Source organism: Parasteatoda tepidariorum, chromosome 3 (assembly GCF_043381705.1).
Source record: "Parasteatoda tepidariorum isolate YZ-2023 chromosome 3, CAS_Ptep_4.0, whole genome shotgun sequence".
NCBI classification, from domain to species: Eukaryota; Metazoa; Arthropoda; class Arachnida; order Araneae; family Theridiidae; genus Parasteatoda; species Parasteatoda tepidariorum.
The window spans coordinates 25,868,109-25,891,383 of NC_092206.1; the positions used below are offsets into that span (position 1 = coordinate 25,868,109).

General features: G+C 29.0%; 1 protein-coding gene and 1 long non-coding RNA gene across 2 annotated transcripts in view; one reads left to right on the plus strand and one right to left on the minus strand.

The window, feature by feature from the left end:
• Window positions 1-704: 704 nt before the first annotated feature.
• LOC107440511 (GATA zinc finger domain-containing protein 7-like) lies at window positions 705-10,001 on the minus strand. The gene is made up of 3 exons (XM_071179086.1): window positions 4,486-10,001; window positions 1,097-1,298; window positions 705-1,000 (listed from the first exon to the last, which is right to left on the minus strand). Exons 1-2 carry the CDS (start codon window positions 9,999-10,001, stop codon window positions 1,133-1,135), a joined length of 5,682 nt encoding a protein of 1,893 aa, XP_071035187.1. The 3' UTR covers window positions 705-1,000; window positions 1,097-1,132.
• Window positions 10,002-19,224: 9,223 nt separating this feature from the next.
• Window positions 19,225-23,275, plus strand: part of LOC139425134 (uncharacterized) — a 20,827-nt gene continuing 16,776 nt past the window's right edge. Inside the window, exon 1 of the long non-coding RNA XR_011636364.1 lies at window positions 19,225-19,557. This is a non-coding gene — a long non-coding RNA (uncharacterized lncRNA). The remainder of the gene's footprint in view (window positions 19,558-23,275) is intronic.

Genomic DNA, 23,275 nt, shown 5'->3' on the forward strand with positions numbered 1-23,275 from the left:
CATAATATATTTTTCGCATAATAATACACTTGCATAAAGTACTGAGAGTAGCTTTAACTTGTTTATAAGGTATTTAAAGGACAGATATTACTAATAATTTTAATGCGTGTTAATTGAATATGATATGCGATATGAAATATGAGATTCTTGATTAAAATATGAGTTTCACAGCAAGTTTTTTTTTAAAATTATAAAATGTATAAAAAGTATTTTTTTAAATTTTTTCCTTAAAAATTTAATTTCTCATAAAATTACTCCATTTTTACAAAATCTATTTTTTTAGAGAGCCATATCATTTTCTCGAAAAAGTCAGCTTCTTTCATAAAACCATATAAAATATTTTTAAATAGTACAAAACATTTTCAAACTGTTATTCTTTCATGTTACCGTACAAAATATTTTCATAAAACCGTACAAAATATTGATAAATCTTTTCGTACAAAATATTTTTTAATGAAGACATTTTCAGAAATGCATATATATTTTTATAAAAATTATCTTAATACTTCATTATCTTAAAACTTAATATTTAGCTTTAAGAAGAGACAATATATAAATCAATACGACTTATTTTTCTGTATTAAGTCAATAATAAGTTAATAGAAAAATATAAAAACACTTAAAATTTTTTGAAAGAAGTTATTCTTTCAAAATTTGATAATTTTAAATGCTTACATCATTTCATTTCTTTTGAGATTCGCCATACTTGTTTTTCAGAAATCTCATAAACTTTTGTTCAAATTTCATGAAGCATCGAAAGAAGTTCAATAAGTATGAAAGTTTCTTGGAAAGAGCTTCTACCGTACTCAGACTAAAGAAAACACGCTAAGGTGTTTCTTTTAATAGTTTCAGTTCTCATGGAACAGTTATAAAATATTTTCAGTATTTACAATTGTTATGGAAATGTCATAAAGAGTTTCTATTGCTTGCAGTTCTCATGAAAACATCCAAAAATATTTTTCAACACATAAAAAAATGTCATAAGGCACTATTTCATTACCTGAAATTCAGAAAAACAAAGAAAAATAATTCCATCAATGTTATTTAATGTGTAAACTTAAGAGATTCATAAAATGTTTGGTGAGTTTTAAGTTACCTTACTGCTTAAAGTTGGTGCAAAAATGTGTTCATGTCATTCTCTTACATTTTCGTACTGGTTTATATATGGACTATATTTTCCTCTACCTCGTCCTCTTCCACGTCCTCTACCACGTCCTGGTTTTATATTTGCCTCAAAATTGTTCGGCAGGCCATGTCGAAGCGAGTTTATGATTACTTCTTGTCGTTCATCTTTGTCTCTGCAAGAGAATTAATCATTTGGATATCTTTTAAAAGTAGAAAAAGCTACATAAAATATTCCACTAAAACGGATATCGAATTAGTTCATTCAGCTCTTAATATTGATTTTATAATGTAAGTCTAATTAATATAAATTTGTCTATTGCAAAATGAAACGAAAGCATGCAAATTTCTGCCTGACCAAAAGAGGGCGTTGTAATCACTCACAATAATTCTGTAATCACTCGTGTGGTAGGCAATAGATTGGAATGGATGGCTTATTGGAAAGCCCTATTTCGTACAATCATGTTGTTGTTTTATTGTTTACTATTATTCAATTTCCTTGTTATCAAAACGGCCTCTTTATTCAATGCACCCATTCTCCACTGATTCAATCTGAAACAAATGTAGGGGAATAAGAGCTCGAGAATGTTTGAGTTTTCAATATTTTATAGTGTTGTTACTTGAGCTGGGCAACATTGGAGTTTTAATATCGAGTTCTATCATCATAAAAAAATGGATGTTGTATTTAGCGATATTATATCAATTTTACTGATACACATAATGTTTTTGCTAAAGATGTTATATGTTTTTCTTATTTTACGAAATTATCTTAAGATATATTCAGCCCCATCGACCCATTCCTTAAGAATCTCGAATACTCATCGCCATGACAATAATCCGTCATCACTTGAGTACCAAGCAATGTCGAACATCAGACATAAAGCCCCATGAGTTGGGCACCACACTTGAGTTGATAGTTAAAGGCAGCCTATAAGCGAGCAAAAACTCAGAGTCTATATTCTACAGGACAAAACTCGTCCTTAAATGACCTGGTCAAAATTAGGAGCATGCAGCAGAGCCAGTAGACTTAAATTTGCCTTAAGCAATTTTATTTATAATTAAATAACTAACTGGGATACAACACGTTCATGATAACATCACTGCCGATAATTACAGAGATATTATGTAATTGAATATTTATTGTTTTCTATAATGATTATATATAACAGCCTCTATATTCATCGAAGAACTATATCGATCTACCTTATATATGTATATATCAAAGTGAAACTCCTCAAGATACAACGCCCACCTCGCAATTTTAGGGATAATTTCTTTTTTACTCATTGTGCTTTGCAAAGCAGCGCAATCGGTTATAATTTTAAACTTTACACCTAACAAATAATTTCGAAATTTTTTAAGCGCTTCAACTATGGCAAGTGTTTCTAACTCATAGCTACTATATTTCTCTTGTTGTTGGGACGTTTTTTTACTAAAATAATGGATAGGATAAAATTTACCATTGTCTGCTTTTTGAAGAAGAACTGCTCCGAAACCAAAACTACTGGCATCTGTGTGGAGCTCTAATTCAGAATTTTGTCTATATAAATGAAGGACTGGGTCATTCGTTAAGGCTATCTTGAGCTTTTGAAAAGATTCTTTTTGTTCATTATCGAATTTAAAATCAGTATTATTTCTGAGCAAATCACTGAGAGGTTTAGCTATTTTGCTATAATTTGGGATAAATTTACGGAAATATCCTGTTAATCCAAGGAAACTCATTAATTGTTTATGTGTTTTAGGTTCCGGGAAATTTTTAACTGCTAAAGTTTTAGAGGGTGAAGGGCGAATCGTGCCATTTTCAATTATGTAACCGAGACATTCTATGGAACGTTTTAAAAATTGACATTTCTTGAAATTTAATTCCAATCCGTTATCAGCAGCTGTTTTTAAAACGCGTTTTAATTTTTGAAAACCTTCCTCATCATTTTTTGCTGGAATGAAAATGTCATCTAAATAAATAACTAAAGTTTTATCTTTAATTAATTCTCTAAAAACATGTAAAATATATCTCTGAAAAACACTGGGACTNTGTAACATTGTAACATGCGAGAATACAGCCTCTTTGTCAATACGCCAGATGTCGCTCTCTTTAACAAAAAGCAACGAACTTTCTCGATGTAAATCAAGAGTGAGTCAGTTGATGTGTAGTTTCTAAGTGAAACTGGTTGTTTTTAGGTAAAACCTGAAACCTGTGTGGTTCGAACCTAAGTGGTTAGAGTCTATGTGACTCATGTTATTATTGAGGAATAAATATTATTGTTATTGTTATTGATCATATGGTTGATTGAATTAGTTGATGATAACCATCATCGCATTATGGTGTAGTTTGAAGTAACTCGGCATATATACCTGACATATATATATATATATATATATATGGTAGTATCTCTTGTATCTACTATATATAGTGACAAGTTTTCAAATATCGTGCAAACGTTATTTTTAAAAAAAAAATTAAGATTTAAAAAATGATTCAATCTTTTCCATACTTTTTTGAAACAGGGGTAAATAAACTCAAACGGAGAAGGATGTTCTCTCTTAGTTAGGGATAAAAGAAACCATTTTCTCTCCTTTTTTGAAACTGGGGAGAACGAACTCAAAATTAGAAGAGCATTCCCTCTTTCCAAGGACAGTTAGGGATAAAAACAATTCTTCGACTCCTTCGCTAAGAAGAAATTTTCAGAGAATACTTAATAGAAAAATTAATAGATTTTTTTTTGTAGAAAAGGGGGAAAAAAGTCTGGTTATTGATCGATCAGGTTAATTGAAAGTATCAGTTATTTTTTTTTTTTTTTAATATTTTATTTTATAACCGGATTTTGACCCAATTCCGAGTAAATCATGGTCTTGTTAGTTTCCTTTTTTTTAAATTTTATTTCTGAACAACCAACCCAATTCTTAGTTTGCGACCATTGTTTAACTACGAAGCCTTGTAATTTTGAACCTTGCCCAGAAAACAAGAGAATTCCTGAATCAATCCTTGGGACAAAATAGCATTTGTGACGAATTTTTCGATGGAACTAACCCGCATTTCCGTTTCAAGGAGTGGAAAAGCATGCAAATTTCCCTCGGTTAGAATGATGGAAAGGGAATTCTAACCCACGATCCATCTATTACTTCAAAATTGTGATATTTTGAGTCACAATTGTGGTGGCGGGGGGAGCCTGGAGTAAAATTCGTATCAAACAGATACCACTGGCATTCGAATCTGGATACCTCATTGAGAGGGCGAATGATATATCTCTCGAACAAATCAAACAACGCTCTACTGTAATCAAATCAGACTATTTTTAAATGGTTTTCAGTTCCAAACGGCATGATCTGAGCACCTTTTAATTGTAAAATAGTAATTTAACATACCTTTTCCTATCTCTTTGTCTTCGATTTTTGAACCATGTGTTAACTTGTTTTTCAGTATAGCCCACTTCACCTGCTAATGTTTGCCGTTTTTGAAGTGATGGATATTTATCATCTTCAAAAATAATAGCTAGAATTTCTTGGGGTTTGCTGGAAATGCCTGCTGGATACGGATATTGAGTACGTAATCGATATTCTTCACCAGACCTAACTACGACTTTATTGATATCATCACAGTGTTGGGAGGGGTATTCTAAAAGGTGATGTCCTTTTATCCAATACGACTGAAGTTCTTTGTGGTAGCATGGAAGAAATTGATTCTCTTGCAAAATGTTTAGCATATCTTGATATCTTTTCTCGACGTAAGCAGATTTTATGCCTCTTATTATTCTTTGGGTTTCATTTTCACTAACTGAAGCATTTACGTTCCTATCGACAAGTGCGTTATTTCCATCACAGCTGTTCAATCTATTCAATCTTCTACTCTGCCTTTGTTCTACACGAGGCGTTTCAATATTTTGGTAGATGTTCCTTATCGTCTGCTCATCAGTAGTGCTGATGAACTGTTGACTAGTTGACGGCGTAGTTAAATTTAAGTTTGATGGAATGATTTGTAAAGGAGGATTCGAAAAAGACGATGTTGGTAATGAGGCAGGAGATGAAATGTTATTCCCAGTCTGTTCTCGGTTCGACAAATCTATGGCTTTACTTGAATTCATTGTTTTGATAACATGGTTGTTCCCACTTGCATTCCTTACAAACATTGGGGTGTTAGTGTGTTGGCAGTAAATACCCATATATGGTTGATGATTTAGATTTTCAGTGTGCGCTGAAGGATTTCTTTCCGTTAAGGATTGTCTTTCGTATTTATAAATGTTTTGCTCGCTTGAGGGTAATCTTCGAAATCTATTATTACAAACATTCGCATCCATAATAGCTTGTGTGTATGGAGCTTTCCTTGACCGTCGAAGTTTTGCATTTGTGCTTTCCTGTACAATATTCCCACTAGTATGCAGAAGAAGCCTTCGTTCAATTTCTTGATCATTTTGATGAGAAATTTCGTGCCTTCTCATTTCATAGGAATATGCGGCACCACCTTTGGTTACTTTAAAGTGTACATTTTCTTCTCGTTGATTAAGATTGTTAACTTTGTTGTACGGTTTTAGAGAAAGTTGTTGAAGCAGTTCTATGGATTTCGACTGGTTAGAATCTAGCGATGGCGGGAGGATAATTTCCCGATTTCGAAAATTCTCGTTGATAGCATTAGGGTTAACTATATTGCGAGATTTATTTCCAAAAGATATATTTTGGGGAAATGATTCCGTATTTTGGATCGCAGGAAAAGAGCTATTATCGTCAGATATATTATCGTAGACTGGATTTGAATACTGATAAATTGTTGAAATTCCACGGCTTTCATCAAATCGTTGGCTTGTATTCTTGTTGTAGTTCTGCCCCATCGATCCAAGTGCAGCATTAGTATTTATGACAGTTACGCATCGATTTGGTCCTTTGGATAAGTGAGCCGTTGGTAACTGGCTTTGAAATGAATTACATTCATATAGATTTTGTTCTGGTTCGTGGTTATAAGAGTTGAAGTTATTCGCATGCACATTCACATTACTTTGATTTTCGTTATTGGAATCAAGATTCGGTGTATTATTATGTTGAAAAAAATGTTGTTGGGATGCAGGATAACTCACAGAGTTTTTCAATGCAGGCTGATTATGGTAAGCCTGTTGATTATACAACCTACCTGGAGCCATGGTTCCCAAGTTTCTATAATATTTTGAGTGCACTTGTCTTTTCGAATTAAAATTTTGCAATGCATTGGTATGGCCAGATTCTGACCCACCACTGATTTGTTTATTTTGAAATAAAGGAATCACATTTTCTGCCAAAATGCCATTATTATGAATTGGAGCTCTATAGTTGTAATTTAGAGGTTCTTTGCTGTTAAAACCTGTTCCATCATTGTTTTCTGGCAATGTGTCTGGAATGCCACAGCTTGTCGTTTGTTCAAAAGAATTGCACATACTGTTAGATGACGGATAATGCACCAACTGTTGCATGAAATGTTGACCTGAGTTACTGGCACCAACATTGCGAATGTTGTTTTGCGAAGTTACGCTACAACTCATTTCAGCGAAGCTTTTACTCTCTTCTTGCAGCTGCCCATGGGGCACAAGGGGTAAAAGTTTGCTTTTGAGAATGTCAAATATAGCGTCTGCGTGGTAATCACTTAATCCTAGAAACCTGTATGGATTTCCCTTGCTTTCAGGATCCATTGCAAGATTAAAAGTTGCGGACACAGATGTCGAATGGCTGTTTAAGATATCAAGTGGTTGACTTGCAATAAATTCAAAATTGACAGGCCAAATGTAAAAAAATTTCTGAATGCATTCAAGATGAAGATTGTTGTTATAGTCATTGTGTATTGCTGCCCATTCTGCTTGAGTTTGGGTGATTATAGTGCTAGCATAATTTTCAGTAATTGGAGCATATGTAAAACTAAAATTTTCTCCAACATACGAGTTAAAACTTCCAACGCTTTCTGTGTTACTTCTAGGAGGCCCGGACATTTCCCAGTAAAATATTTTGAAATTAGAATTTTCATCTGTCTCCTGCTTTATGTTTTGAATAGCATCTGAGTAGTTAGGACATAATTGTTGTTCGTTGTTTATATTATGATCTAAGTGGTTGATAGAACTTTCTGAACTCGATTTATAATTCGAAGTTTGTTGACAATAGTTAAAGGCTTGAATATTTTCAACAGATTTTGCTTGGCTTAGTGGATGACAAAGATAACTTTTTGAATTTTTTGTATTTGTAACTCGAAGGTAAGTTTTAACATCTTGTAAATCAATGCAGGCGAACTCAAACTTTGTCCTGGTATCAAATACTGTAGGGTCTGTAGAGGTAGCCAAAGTCCTTATAATTCTTCCAATAAATATTATGTCGTCGTCTGTAACTCCACTTGCATCAGCCAAATCTTTCACAGTGTCAACGGATGGTTCACTTGTACTATTGTAATTTGTTTGATCGAAATTATGTGAGTTATTGTAAGCAGCTTGATTATCAGTGTTAGGAGCTGAATAAGAATCATCTGAGTTTTGGATGGGTTCTACCATCGTTAAAACAGACCCAGATTTCATTTGAGTATAATTCCCAATTTCAGAGTCACTAGTTTGAATTACACTTGTTTTTACACTGCTTTGATAGAGAATTTTGATATCATCGAAATCATCATCATTTGAATTGACTTGCAGAGGTGTTTCTGAATTTTCGGGGAGCTCCGCAAAGTTTCGATAATTCGAAAAATTCTGAAACGTATTATTATTAGAGTGTTCATTCGGATGGTTCGATACAATAGAGGGCAAGCCAGTGTTGTTGTTATAAATGCCGGTACTTGTGCGATTCATAAGTAAACTCGAAGTTTCTTTTTCTGAGCTATAAGGAACTATTACGCCGTCTGCTTCGTAGAAAACTTGAGAATTATTGTCATTATGAGCACAGGCATTTGGAATAAAAAAATGTTTTTGTGGATCGCTTTTTAAATTATATGGATTATATGACTCACAATCTGATGCAATATTTAGAAACATATTCGAAACATTCGTCATGTGTGAATTGACAAAGGAAGGATCATTGTAATTCATGTTATTAGAGGTTATAGGGACGTTTGTATTCTCATGGAAAACTTCTGAATTTTCTTCTGTGTAAGCAATGTTATTTGAATACATATTATTATTTTCCAAGCAAAAGTTTATCTCTTTACCGTTTTCTCCAAGTAACTGTTGATTGGGATCTATGTATTGCATTGGAACATTTGGAGAGTCTGAAGCAAAGATGGCGGAAACAGAGTCATCTGATATCATTTCTATTTCAGCGTTTGTTTTAGATTCATTTTTATCGGATTCTAAAACTTCATCTTGACTCGGCTGACTAATATTTTCGATTCCTGGTGGAGTTGAGGTATTTAAACAAAAAGGAGTTATTTTATTAATTAAATTATGTTCGTTTTTGCTTTCAGTGTTATGTTGGGAATTTCTGCTACCTTCCGGATCATTACCAGAGGGTATTGAAGTCATAGCATTGTTATTAATACCTGTTGCTTCATTTATGTAAAAATCGTTCGAAAATAGATTTTTGTTTCTGCTATCAGATGTGTTATTCTTAAAATAATTCTCCATCTCGGAATGAGTTTGATCATTACCTTTCTGAGACACTTGTTTCTTATTTTCTTTTGTGACAGTTTTGTAATTTTTTTGATTCATCGGCATGAGACTCATATCATTTGAAACATTTATGGAATTGTTTCTTTCTGGAATTACATAAAGGTTATTCTCATTTGTTTCTGTGTTGAGATTACTATTATTGCTCTGACGAATTTCGTTTTGTGTTTGGGAGAAAAAATCTTGTTCAGTTTCTGTCCTCTTGTTTCTGATAACTTCTCTATGGTTCTTATTATTTGAATCAACCTGACTTATTGTTTGATTAAATGAGTTTGAGTCTATTTCAGGCTCTATAGCCGAGGCTGATGCAGGAGACGTGGTATTGAATAGGTTATGATTTCGAAGATCATCCTGATTTTCTAGTTCTCTGCCCTGAAGAGAAATATTTTTATCGTTCTCTTCACGGTTTTCTGACCTTGTTCGAAATTTATTTTTTGCTGCATTCTCTTCAGTTTGATAATTCTGTGCTTTGTCAATGGTCCAGCTTTGATTTTGAGCCCGATTGAACTTCCTCTTCAAGCTGATACTTTTTGGCCCAGTCACTGAACCATTTAATCGACCACGATCTGAGTTTCCGATGGACGAAGAAATATTATTTTTGTTAGAAGCATTTGATTGATTCTCTAGACTACTACAGATTCGTCGTTCACGTGGCTTATCATCGCTTCTTTTGGATAAACTTAAATCTGACATTGATGGATTTTCATGTGAAATTCGTTGCCAATAGTTACTATTCTTGTTTAATCCCGAGTCTGTTAATAAAGTCGTCGTTTGAAGCTGATTAGCTTCATGTGTCTCCATGTTATCCATTTCGACATCTTCTCGCGTTAATATCGGTGGATTGATATCAATAGTTTGAAAAGGAGTGGAATCTTCGGAGCTGACTTGATTGATTTCTGAATTTGTACCCACAAAAAAAGCAGGTGATTGATTGATGTCTAAGGTTGTACCCAAAAGAGATGGAGATGATTGATTGATGTTCGAGGTTGTATCCATAAAAGAGGTAGATGATTGCTGAATATTATTTTGAACTCCTGTAGAGCTACTAGGTTCTGGTACTGATTCATCCGCATCTGTGCTGATCGGGGACGTTTCAAGTACTTCTTCTTTTATTTCTATTCCGTGTGTCTGGTAGAAGAATGTGTTTTCGTAATCATTTTCTGATTGCTGTCTATCGCTCGAAGGCAAATCCTCAATGTTTTGTAAACTCATGTAATATGGATTGAGTGGCATATATTGTCTTCTTAAATTTTTCTTCCTTTGTTGAAACTGGAAATTATTCATTGTGATCTCAATTTTGTCAAAGTTCAGGCTTTCTTGTTTCGAGCAAGGTTTATTTTATGCAGTATCCTTTCATTGCTCCTTTCTTCTTTTATAGATTTATCTAATAAAAGATTAAAATAAATGCATTAAGATTTATAACGAGAATAACAATGATCTAAAATAGTTCCCAGAAAATATGAAGCTTAAATATAAGAAACTGAGTTCATTTTGATGTGATTTGGATTCATAGAGAACATTCATACAATGCTAGAAATTTTGGATCATGTTGAACCTTAATAAAGTTCACATTGCTGGATTGCTAACGGATGATTAAATCACAAAAGTGTTGCTTACTTTTATTGTATGGAACAAATTCTGTTCTCTATAATAGAGGTTAACTTGAATAAGGGGCCAAGTTACAAGAGTGGTCAATTTGATAGATTTCATTGTACTTTTAAAACCATTGCACATAATACAATGAGCTATTCACAAAACTAAAGAAAAATATACCTTTTTTAAAAAAAAAGAAATACAAATGTTCGATCTTCGACTTTTTTATTACAGGATGAAAAGTTATGTTCCTCACAATTCACTGTTAATGACCCCTAATGCTGCATAAATGTATATAAATTTATTCTGTGTGTTTTCGACATCAGTGGCTATAAGTAGTGTCTTGGACAGGTGAGCAATGGTAATTTATTTCCAACCCCATGGCCACCAAAATCCCTGCACTTAACACCATGTGATTTTCTTAAAGGGTTACGTCAAAGGCACAGTTAATGAACCACCGATGTCGAAAACAAGGTATCAATTTCAAGGAATCGGTGATCATAAACAGTGTCTTGGGTGTGTGTGAGGTACTTCAAATCACATGACTATCAAGATCCCCGGTCCTTACGCCATGTGATTTCCTTTATGCTGTTACGTCAAAGGCCGTATTTATTAATCATCGATGTCGAAAATTCAAAAAAACTAACTTCATGGCATCGGTGACTATAAACAGTGTCTTAGGTGTGTGGGTAATGGTATTTACCCCACATCACATGACCACCAAGATCCTCGGACTTTACACCATGTGATTTATTTCGTTGTATAGTGTTAACTCAAAAGCACTATTAAATGGGTCGCATTCATTTCANTGAAATGGCCTGTCGATGAAGTGATTGTCGATGAAATGAACCAGACCCCTATTAAATAAGCAACACTGAAAAAATTTAAATTTCAAAAACGCATTTCAACAGAGTTAAGTACTATTATGAAACTATAAAATACGTGAAGCAAACTTGATTTCAGATTAAACATTTGTCTTGTAACAAAATAATCATAAACCGAACATTTGTAACTGAAAATAAAAACAAACAACAAAATACTTGGTATACTTTTCTTTAATATCGGGTATCGCTTATTGTCATACGTATAATAGTTTTGAAAGTATAAATATTTAAAATCCGGTCATTTATTTTCTCTAAATCTGTATTTGTTCTAGCAAAGAAGAATTTTTAAAGTTTTTCTTTTGTAGAAAAATGATTATTTGAGTGAAAGTGAGGATTAATGCTCAATTACTTTTTGAAAGCATGTGGGTTCTATCCAATTTTGGGTTCCTAGGATTCCTTTGAGATTATATAATTTAAAGTATGAAATAGTCATAAATATTGTGTAATAAGCATATTGTATCAAGTAATACATCCTAAAAGATCAGCTGAATTCGGATTAGTTCTAAAATAATATTCTTTTAAAACTGAAATATACTTTAATATTTATTAGAAAAAAAAATATACTGATGATTGAAAGGAATAGGAAGTTTTAATCTTTTAAGTACAGAAATATCTTAATGCGTGCGGATATAGCTAATCCTATCAGTATTTAATTTTGTTAGAATTTGGAGTGGATTCAGAATGGAAAAGCTCTTTATTCAACCGTAAAGATTGATCCTTGTGGTTCTCTTATTGCACATAATATATCTACGTTGCTTTTAAAGATTAACTGAACTAGTTAAATTGCTAGTTGGAAGGCAAAGGAAAGATTTAAAAAACATAACTTTTCCTGATGAGTTTTGTTGGAGCTATTTGCATCCACGAACAAGCGTATCTAACTTTTGAAAATGTGTTAGATTTAATAACTTTTAGTGATTTCTCGGATTTAAAGTTATGACTGTTACTTCAAGATGTTATATAGACGTGAATGAGTAGTCAAATGAATTACATTCCTGTTTGAATATACAGCAGGAAAAAATGGATACTGCTATGTACTGCTTTTAATGATTGAATTACAGTGTTATTAATTTGGTGATGAATTACATTCCTGTTTGAATGTACAACAGGAAAAAATGGATAATGCCACGTGCCGCTTTTAAGGATTGAATTACAGTGTTATTAATTAAGTGATAAATCACATTCCTGTTTGAAATTACAATAGGAAAAAATGGATAGTGTAATGTGCTGCTTTTATAGATTGAATTACAGTGTTATTAATTTAGTGATGAATTACATTCCTGTTTGAATATACAACAGGAAAAAATGGATAATGCTATGTGCTGCTTTTAAAGATTGAATTACAGTGTTATTAATTTAGTGATAAATCGCATTCCTGTTTGAATATACAATAGGAAGCAATGGATAGTGCAATGTGCTGCTTTTAAAGATTGAATTACAGTGTTATTAATTTAGTGATGAATTACATTCCTATTTGAATAGACAACAGGAAGAAATGGATAGTGCTATGTGCGGCCTTTAAAGATTGAATTACAGTGTTATTAATTTAGGGATAAATCCTATTCCTGAATAAACAAAAGAAAAAAAAATTGGATAGTGCTATGTGCTGCTTTTAAAGATTGAATTACAGTGTCATTAATTTAGGGATAAATCGCATTCCTGTTTGAATTTACAGCAGGAAAAAATGGATAGTGCTATGTGTCCATTTTTACCGCAAATATTATACCGTAATTTTTTCAGTAATTTTCATTTAATATGAGTGTGATTCAGTGATTTTACGGTAATTATTACTTTAAAAATTACGGTATATCTGAGTTTTTGTTCCCTATCATGTTCCGGTAAAAACGGATTTTACAGTAAAAAGTACCGATATCCTGAAGATCGGTACTTTTTACCCTAATTTGATCCGGAATTTTTCACAGTGTAGTCTAAAATTTAACCATTCATTGAGAATAATAAAAAACTCTTACCATTTAATTTTTTTTAGTTTGTCGGGAGAAATTTCTGATTCCACACAAATAAGTCAAACATGTCTATAAAATTAAATGAAAAATTCGCTTTCAGTTAGAAATAAGAAATAAAACTGTAACTAAAATAAAAATATCATAACTATATTTTACAAGTTTTAAAAAATTAAGTGTTATACACTGGTTTTTTTTTTACATGAATTCTTTCCTTCGTTTCACAGGAATTGTTATTTTGCTGATTGCAGATGGATGATGCTCAGAATCCTGCGCATTGTTACTTTTGTGGGATTGTTTTGGCAGAAGAATGATTCATGAATTAATAGTTTTAATGCTCAATGGTATATGTCAGTGATGTTGAACTTTTATACCCAGAATCACACTCTAATTTAGGAGACAACTATTATGGCCTTCACCAATCATTTAAAGATCAAAATTTAGATTTATTATTTTAAAAATTATTTAGCAATATACTCATATTATATATTTTTTTAATTTCAAAATATGCATTGTTAAATTGAATATTTCAACTCATAATTATGAGGTATAAATTTATGGTATTCATAAATTTTTAATGTTTCTAAATTTACGTTATTTAGTAACTAACTTTTCAATTTCAAGATTCTTCATATTTCAAGACTAATTGTGTTTGTAAACTGTTAATATTTCTAGACATTTTTTTATTGTAAGCTTTGAATATTTCAAGACTTGTTGTACTTGTAAAGTCTAAATGTTTTTAACTGCATGATAATCAAAATTTTGATTTATTATTTTAAAAAATAATTTAAGAATAAACTCCTATTAGGAATTTGTTTTGCCAAAAATATGTTTTGTTTAACTGAATATTTCTAAAAACTTTTTAATTTGTAAATTTTCAATAGTTCAAAACTTGTGGTATTTGTAAAGTCTAAATATTTCTCATTATTTATAATTTTTTTGAAAACCTTTGTTTTTTAAGCCTTTTTTAGTTAAAAACTTAAGGTTTCATATTTTTTTTAAAACTTATTTCTGTAAACAGATAATATTAAATAACTAATGTTATTTGTAAGCTGCTATTATTTATATATTTTTTGCATGTGAAGTATGTTTCGCATGTGTTTCTTGCATGAGTATATTTTGCCTGTGTATGCTTTTTTTGTTTTGCTTGTTTACAAGTTCCTTTTTTGCAACTTTAGAACTTGTAACCAAGTAAAGTTTAAATATTTTTTAAATTATGGTATTATAATTTATTAATTTACTTCATACTGCTTGTAAAATGTTAATATCTAAAAGTTTATGGTATTAGTAAACTTTTAATATTTATAAACTAATTTAATATGTGAACTCCGTTTTTAAATTTATAACATTCGAAAGTGCTTAATCTTTTGAAATTTGTGACATTCGTAAACATCCAAGTTTTAAAAACATAAAGTATTAATATTTTTATGCTTGTATTTGTACACTGTCAATATTTAAACAATTATGGCATTTGCAAACTTTTAAAATTAATTCATTTTAAATTTAGTTAATTTGCAAACTTTAGGTATATGCAAATTCTTAATTTTTTTTAAAATAATTTTTTTGCATTTATAAATTTTGAATTTGTCTGAATTGAATTTAAACTTACGTTAAAGTATTCATAAATTCATATTATTTAAAAACTTTAGACATTTGTTGGCTTTGCATGTGTATTTATAACGGTATGACTTAATATTTATGACTGTATGCCTTACTATAACTTTTAATAATAATAAATTTATGTTAATTGTAAACTGCTAATTTTTCCAATATTTTTTTCTTGTATTTGTAAAGTCTAATTTTTCTAAGCTTTTACCATTTGTAAACTGATAATTTTTCTAAGAATTTTGCATTTGAAAAAGCTAAATATTTTTAACTCATAGTTTACGTAAATTCATATTTTCAAAAAATTTAACATACAGAGTTTATTAAGAAATCATAAGTTAATAATAGAATTTTATGTTTACGAACTAATGGTGTTTGTAAACATTGAACATATCTAAACTCATGGAATTTGTAGTGTCTTTATATTGATAAGCATACGGAGTTTGTAAGCTGGTAACATTTATAAATTTATGATGTTTGTAAACTCTGAATATTTCTTAAGTTTTTAATATTTTTAATAAGTTATTGTTAGAATCATTTTATTAAAAGATTGAGTTGTAGTGAGGTCTAAGAATTTTGTTTGAGACATAAAATGTGGTTGCTATTTAAAAATAAATTAAAGAATATTTAAAGTTAGCTGTTACTTTTTATTAACACTATCATGCACAAGCACAATTTTTAGTTCAAGAAAAAATTACTGACGATAATCATAGAAATGGTATCAATGTAATAACTATCGATTTAGAACAAATTTTTATAAATATTGTGATATTAAATGTTCGACAATTTTAGTGAAATTTATATGTTCTATCTTTTCTATTTATTAATTAATTGAAAATCACTAGAAATAATAAATGAATTGGCATAAGTTATGATGAATTGGAGTCATCAAAAGTTGATGGATTATGAATTTTCTGAATCATTAATAGAAATGATGGATTTATTAATACATTTTTAAGTTAGGAACTTTTCCTTAGGCCAATTTTCCTCAGATTTAACTAACTATAATTTTGACGATTAAACTTATAAATGAGTAGCACGTAGTTTATCAGAAATACACAAAAAATGTCATAAGTGCGATATATATTTAAATTTTTCCTTAAGTTGCTTTAAAAGTTGTTCAATGCATTTTTAAAAACAAAGAAAGTACTTTTTAATAATATTTTAAAGACGATGTTTAAAGAAAAAAAATTACTCGACACAAGTACATAATATTTAAAGAATTTCGAAAATATATAAAGTAAAATTAATATTATTTTTTTTAAAACTAAAACTCTATATACATAAATTTCTCAATTAGTTTTATATTTTAAAAGGACATATTTTCCCCCCATTCGATTTACCAGTAAAAAAAGCAACTGCTCAAATCAAATAAATGTTAGAAAAAAAAATGCTTTTTAACAATTAATTAAAAACATATATTTTAATTAATTGTTATTATAATGTATTGTTTTTATAATGTATTGTTATTATAATGTATTGTTTTTATAAATAATTGTTATTATAATAAATTATAGTTAATTGTTATTAAAATTAATTGCAATTTTAGTTAATTGTTATTTTAATTAATCATTATGCTTAAAAGAGTTTTGTTTTAGTGTTATTAATTTATTTGCATTACAATTAATATTTTCGCATACAGTTTCAAACCATAATTTATGTGTACAACTTACTGAAATGTTATCTAGCTTCAGCTTAATGTGCATTGTAGTTGTGTTCAAATTAATAGTATAGTTATATAAAATTATAATAACAATTAATACAAATTTTTTAAAATTGTATTTCAACTATCGATGTTGTTTTGTATTAAACTTTAAATTTATCTATGTAAGAAATTGTTTTAAAAGATTAAGTGAGTCAGGGAAATGAAATTTCTATTACTGAAATTATAATCAAAGTCAGTTAAAGTTATTAACTAATCATAAATCAAAAAAATTATTTACGTAAAATAATTGTTAAAATTTTATATTTCAGAAATAAGTCTCAATGTTTCCAAATACAATAAGTTTATAATATAGTTTATTGGAAAGACTTCTAGATGGTCTCCTTAATGCCGTGTGTTTTAAGTCAATGTGATGCCACATATGTTTTATATTTATACAAATAATATAATGGATTGGAAATTATAATCAAAATCAGTTAATATTATTAACTAATCATAAAACAAAAAATTTATTAACGTAAAATAATTGTTAAAATTTTATACTTTAAAAATAAGTCTCAACGTTTCCAAATACAAGAAGTTTATAATATAGTTTATTGGAAAGATTTCCAGATGGTCTCCTTAATGCCGTGTGTTTTAAGTCAATGTTATGCCACATATGTTTCATATTTATACGAATAATATAATGGATTGGAAATTATAATCAAAATCAGCTAATATTATTAACTAATCATAAAGCAAAAAATTTATTTAAGTAAAATAATTGTTAAAATTTTATACTTTAAAAATAAGTCTCAATGTTTCCAAATACAATAAGTTTGTAATATAGTTTATTGGAAAGACTTCTAGATGGTCTCCATAATGCCGTGCGTTTTAAGTCAGTGTTATGCCACATATGTTTCATATTTATACAATTTCAATAGCTGGAACTAAAGCAAGGTTTTTAAACGACATGTGCTTGAAACCTTTTTTTTCATTTTTTTTCAAAGTTTGAATAACAAAATAATCAGATAACAAATTAAAACTTTTTGAAACTCTTCTGTAGGCAAACGTTTGCATTTAACTAAATATTATCATTTTGCTTTATTATATTTTTAAAAATTTCATTTGTTATGCTATATTTACTGTTAAATATAAAAATAATAAAAAAAGGAAGAAAAAGACACTATTCATGTGCTCATATATATCTTTTTAAAATTTTTTTTAGTACTTCAAAAAATGGAACACAATTTGAAGAACTAATAGTAACTTATCATTACGCAAGACATTTGAATTCAATTTCAAGGAAATAACATTCGATGCGTCAACACCAGATGTTGCCATTATTTCACAATAAATTTAATACTTTCCAGGAATTCGTAAAAATATCTTCGTAGAAGCAAAAACATATAGCGCATAAATAATTTGAATAGCGTATTTATGATCTCTTTTAGGTATTTATTGTTTTATATTGCTAAAAGAGGCATTATGTCTGTTTATTTTCAATCAATATTTCTGGCAGTAATGCACTCATAAATTACGTGTCTAAAAATTATCATAAAAAAAATTAAAACTTCGGCTAAGCATATTATGTGTATTTATTTATATATGAGGAAAGTTCATTAGTCTGTAAAAGGTTTTTTTTGTGATTGTAATGCCGCGAGCAATTGAAATGATGAAATATTTAAAAAAATATACTTTAAAAAACATGCTTTTAATATACGAGTTTACTTATCTTTATATATTTTATTAATAGTTTCTTAAAAGTTATGAATTGTGTGCCTGGCAAAAATGTGAAAAAGTAATGTATGGAAAATACTGTAAAGGGCACTAATGTATGGAGTCTATGCACTGTTAAAACATTTGGGTCACGGTGAACCATTTTATGGTCTAAATTTGCTTAATATGATGCTAAGTTGAACCATATTATAATACTTCTTAAATGCGATAATAGAATAATATGGTTCCACTTGAACCGAAACACTGTTCAATTTAACACCTTATTATTGTGCCTTAACTCACACCTTATTACTAACAGCGTATTGTGCCTTAACTCACACCTTATTATTATGGTATTACATTAAACCATTTCTTCAGAGAACGTATAACTTAAAAGCTAAACTGCACGTAATAAAATAAAGTCACACGATATGTTTGATCTTAATAGATTGATATTGTTTTATATGTTTCAATTGTTACATATATTTTACGATTTGTTTTCTTGCAAGTATATCTTATCGAAAATTTAGCATATTTTATGTATTTTAGGTACGATGATTATGGTTTGATCTTGTACTCTTTTTTTTCTGAGAATGTTTAAGTTAAAAATTAATTCAAAACACTAATTTATATATTTTTTTTATCAAGTCCAATGATAATTTTAATCTAAAAAAAACAAAAACAAAACAGAAAATTAATATTCGTTGATTGTATGAAACTTGGTTACAGCTGTAACAAATACGTCATTATTTATATTATTTGCAAATATATTTTATAGAAAAATTTGACGAATATATTTTTTGCATTTTAGGTATCGAGTACTATGGTTTGACGCTGAACCATTTTTTCTCTGTGTAATTTCCGTCATTGTAAATAATAGGAAACTAATAAAGAGGTAAATTGATATTGATAAAGATGTAGTTTATATTGCTCAATTGCCTTGTACGGTTTAATTAATCAAGCAAAATTTATTGGATCATAATTATTAAATTTTTTATTAAATGTTATTATATTACAAACATTTTAACTAAACATTAAAAAAATTACATTTAGTTACCCAATTTTAATTTTGTAGTGCTAAAACAAGCGTAAATTGAGTCACTGAGACTAAATAAACATTAATAAATTCGTAACCCTATGTTTTTCACCATAATCACTGAGATAAGATCTAGACGGATTAGGCAAACTCATTTTTAAAACTAATATTAAATTTCTTTCTGCCTAAGCAAAAATGAAAGATAAGCTTTTATTTAAAATTAGATTTAGATTTTTTCGTGGAATTTTCTTGTTTGATTCATTACTAATCATGTTGTGGCAATTCGTAATCTCTTTGATTTATTTCATAGACAAAACTCCATTTTCACAGCAGCCCGTTGGGCAAAGCCCCAGCATACCGTTAGAGATAAGATATCATGGACCACAATCATCACAAGATGAGGGTAATTTTTTCATAATTGTAACTAATTATTTATTAAAAAATACGAGTAATTTGGAATTATTAAAATTTATTTTTGGCGATTTTGAATTGTTTTATTATTTTATACGTACCAAAAATCCACACAGAATGGATAAAATTTCTAAGAAAATTAATGAAAAAATTATGTGAGGACTTGTTTATATAACCATAACTTCAATATTTCAATTCAATATTTTTCAAAACATATAGGAACCAAATTTCAAAAAATTCTGGTAAAACTACTGTACTGCATGGTAATGACACTTCTGGTGAAATCCCATAGTTCTAATAATAAAAATCAAAATATACGATATTTAAACAATTCATTTGGTAACGTTTTTATTCATATGGTAATTTTTTCATTCATGTTCACCGGAAATTTCGGTTTTCAAAATGATAGGCTTTATTACCACCCAATTAGTGGAAATTACAAAACTGAAAGGTAAATTTAATTGAATAAATAGTTTTTATGCATAACTGTAAATGCATAAACAGAGATGCAAAATATCAGATTTAGATATATTAACTCTATAGGATAAATAATAACAGTAAATTACTGGTAATAATACGGTATTTAAATAATTTATTTGGTAACGATTTCCGTTCATGTGGTAACGGTTTAATCGAAACTCTTTTTTTTCAGAATTATAGTTCTTATTACCAGTCATTTAGTAAATAAAGTATAGAACTTGAAATTTCGGGGGGTAAAAAAAAACTGGGAGAAGAATGGAGTAATTTTTTTTTTCCTCTGGCAATTCGTTGGTGACTTAGTAAGTATTAAACTTGAAGTAAAATTAACCACGCAAGCCGTACTACGCACCACAAAAATTCAACTACAAAATAGAAATTGGATGGGCTAAAAAAGTAAGAACTTAACAAGAGTTCTTGATTGTTTGAAAGTAATTACGATTCTAAGTGCTTTCTACCGAGATTTTTTTCCCTTCTTTTCATTTTAACTAATGGCCATTAATCCATTGTTGTATTGTTGTGAGAATCTTCCTTGCACTCGAGATCTTTATTTTATAAGCCCCCGCTGGAGATCAGATTGAAAATAGAGAGAGTGATTAGATGTTGCCAGATAAATATCTTAACATTTATATTGAAAATTTTAAAAATACAAAAAACTTTATTCAAAAGTGGTGAAAATCATTTTCAATATGAACTATTACAATGATACAAGTTGCGCAACGATTACTTCTTCGCATTAAATCTTATTATCGTATCACGCATTTTTTAGTTTTAATTTTATTTTCAAGTGCAGTTGAATAATTTTAAAACCCAGTTAGTTGTTCATTTGTTATGGCTATTAACAAAGTGCTGTCACATAAAATCGTTCATAATAAACACGTTAAAAAATGAAGAATCACGAAAATAATGGAATAATATTAAAAATGAGAGTTTTATTTCTGAAACTGTAGAGGTTTGAGAAAGAGAAAGGGCGTAAAATAAATTTGCGTTCCAACTTTGAGGTATGACTTAATCTAAGATGTGTGACCGAATCATCTTGACTTTAAAATTTCAGGAATTGGCTAGTTTTAGTGTTTTAATAATTTAAATAAGTAAAAAAAAATATTACGTGTACTTACGTTGCAGAATTTTGAATGTTTTGCCAATCCCGAGAAAAGATCAGAGTTAACTAATATTTATGTTTGTCTGTTAGAAATTTATAAAAACAGTAAAAATGTCGTAATTTGTTCATTGTAAATGCATGACTTAATATTTGCTTTTGGTGAAGCAAAAATTGAATTCTCTTAATTAATATAGCTTTTGAAATTTTAGCAATTTCATTTTAATTGATTAAAAATAAATAAAAGGAAAAATTTGGAAACAATAGTTTCTTCACATCCTTTATTAACAGCATACACCCTTTAGTGCTATTAAATTTTTTTTGTATTAATTTGCATTGACTTTAAAAAACGTTTTCTAACTTCATTATAGATTGAATGCAGTTGAAGGAGGAAGCAGCATTAATTAGCACAATTGCAAATGCATTCATTTGAAGCTGTGCTAATTAATAAGTTGTGCCAATTAATACTTAAAATTATATGCAATAAGCTTAAGTGATAATCATTGCTTTTTTATAGCATAAATTTAGTTATTAAGTCACCATAAATTATTTAATGTTCATAAATTATCTAAAAATTTTTAGTTTAGCCCAATTTTTCTTTTCGTCGCAATGTTCTTTAAATACATGTGCCAAAAATTTGAATTCTTCGATGGAATTAACATTGGCATAAAAAAGTAGCCATTTGACAAATGGAATTTTGAACTAAAATTACTAAACTTTACAATTTCATTAATGCGAGTATTTATTTATATATAAATATTTCATTTATGTACATAAAAGAATAATTTGCAAAATAGCATTAAAATTTAAAAAGAACTATAAAATTCCTATGTTTACATAGTTATTTATTAAAACTGACAACTAATGTTATTTAGGGATGTAAATGAATGATTTACAAAAAAGCGTTAAAATTTAATAGGAATAATAAATATATATTTATAAATACTTTAAATATTTAAAAATGTATTAAAGTAGGAGAAATTAAATTTACATAAAGATCCATTTTTAATCAGAAGGGAGATGAATAGTTCGACTTTTGTATTCGATACAAAATTTTTCTTTTTATTTGAAATGTTTTTATTATTTTTTTTAATTTTTCACTATATCTAAAGTTCAAGATTTATTTATTTTCTTTACTTATTTTCTTTATTAAAATGCCAAACTAAAAGTAGTTTTTAGGCATATTTGTAATTTAATTTAAGAATTATTAGAAATGCTTTATTATCCTCCTGAAATGTTATAATACTAAAAAAAAAATTACATATTAAAGCATTCGTCCACTAGAAAATCCAAGTTTTACATACTAAATTCTGATATGTAAAAAAAAAATTGGCAAAAAAAACAGCGCAAAGTAAAATATTCTAAGATAATGTTGAATTGTTATCAAAAGGTTTAGGAGAAAAAAAATAACAAGAGGCTTTATTAATCATTTTTGTGAAAGCCTAGAAATAGAAGGAAAAAGCTAACTATTTAAATAAAATTTGAGCATTTTTAATAAAAAATTTCACGATAAACATCGTTATTGGTTTTAAGATTTTATTACTTTTTTCATTTTATTTTTCTCTAAACAATGTTCCGCAGTGCAAGCAGATCCTGATGCATGGGCGGATCGTGAATTTGTGGGGCCCTGGGCTGAAACTACTTTGGGGCCCTAATAGCCATTTTGTCAAAAAACTGTTTTCTATAGTGATGTAGATAAGTATATAGAAAAAAATAGGACAATAAAATAATTTTATTTATTTTTATTTGTCTATACAAACAGCAACTGTACAACATTATTGCAAAAGAAATTGACAGGTTATGTGTAGTTATGTTATATACATTATAAAGCAACCTTTCTGCATTTTTGTGCTGCAAATTTCTTTATTTGCTCATCACATTGTAAGTCCTTCGTTAAATCACAATTTATGGAAAGAACTGATAAATGATTTAGTCGATGGTTCGACATTGTTGTCCTATATTTGTTTTCTATATATGACATCCTGGAGAAAGAGCGTTCAGCTTCACAGCTAGTGATTGGCAAAGTTAAAAAAATCCTTAAGATAGTGTAGCAATTTGGGAAAACGTCAACAAATTTCTTTTCATAAATTAGCATAAAAATTTGACTGCAAGAGGTGTAAGACTCTAGCTTAGA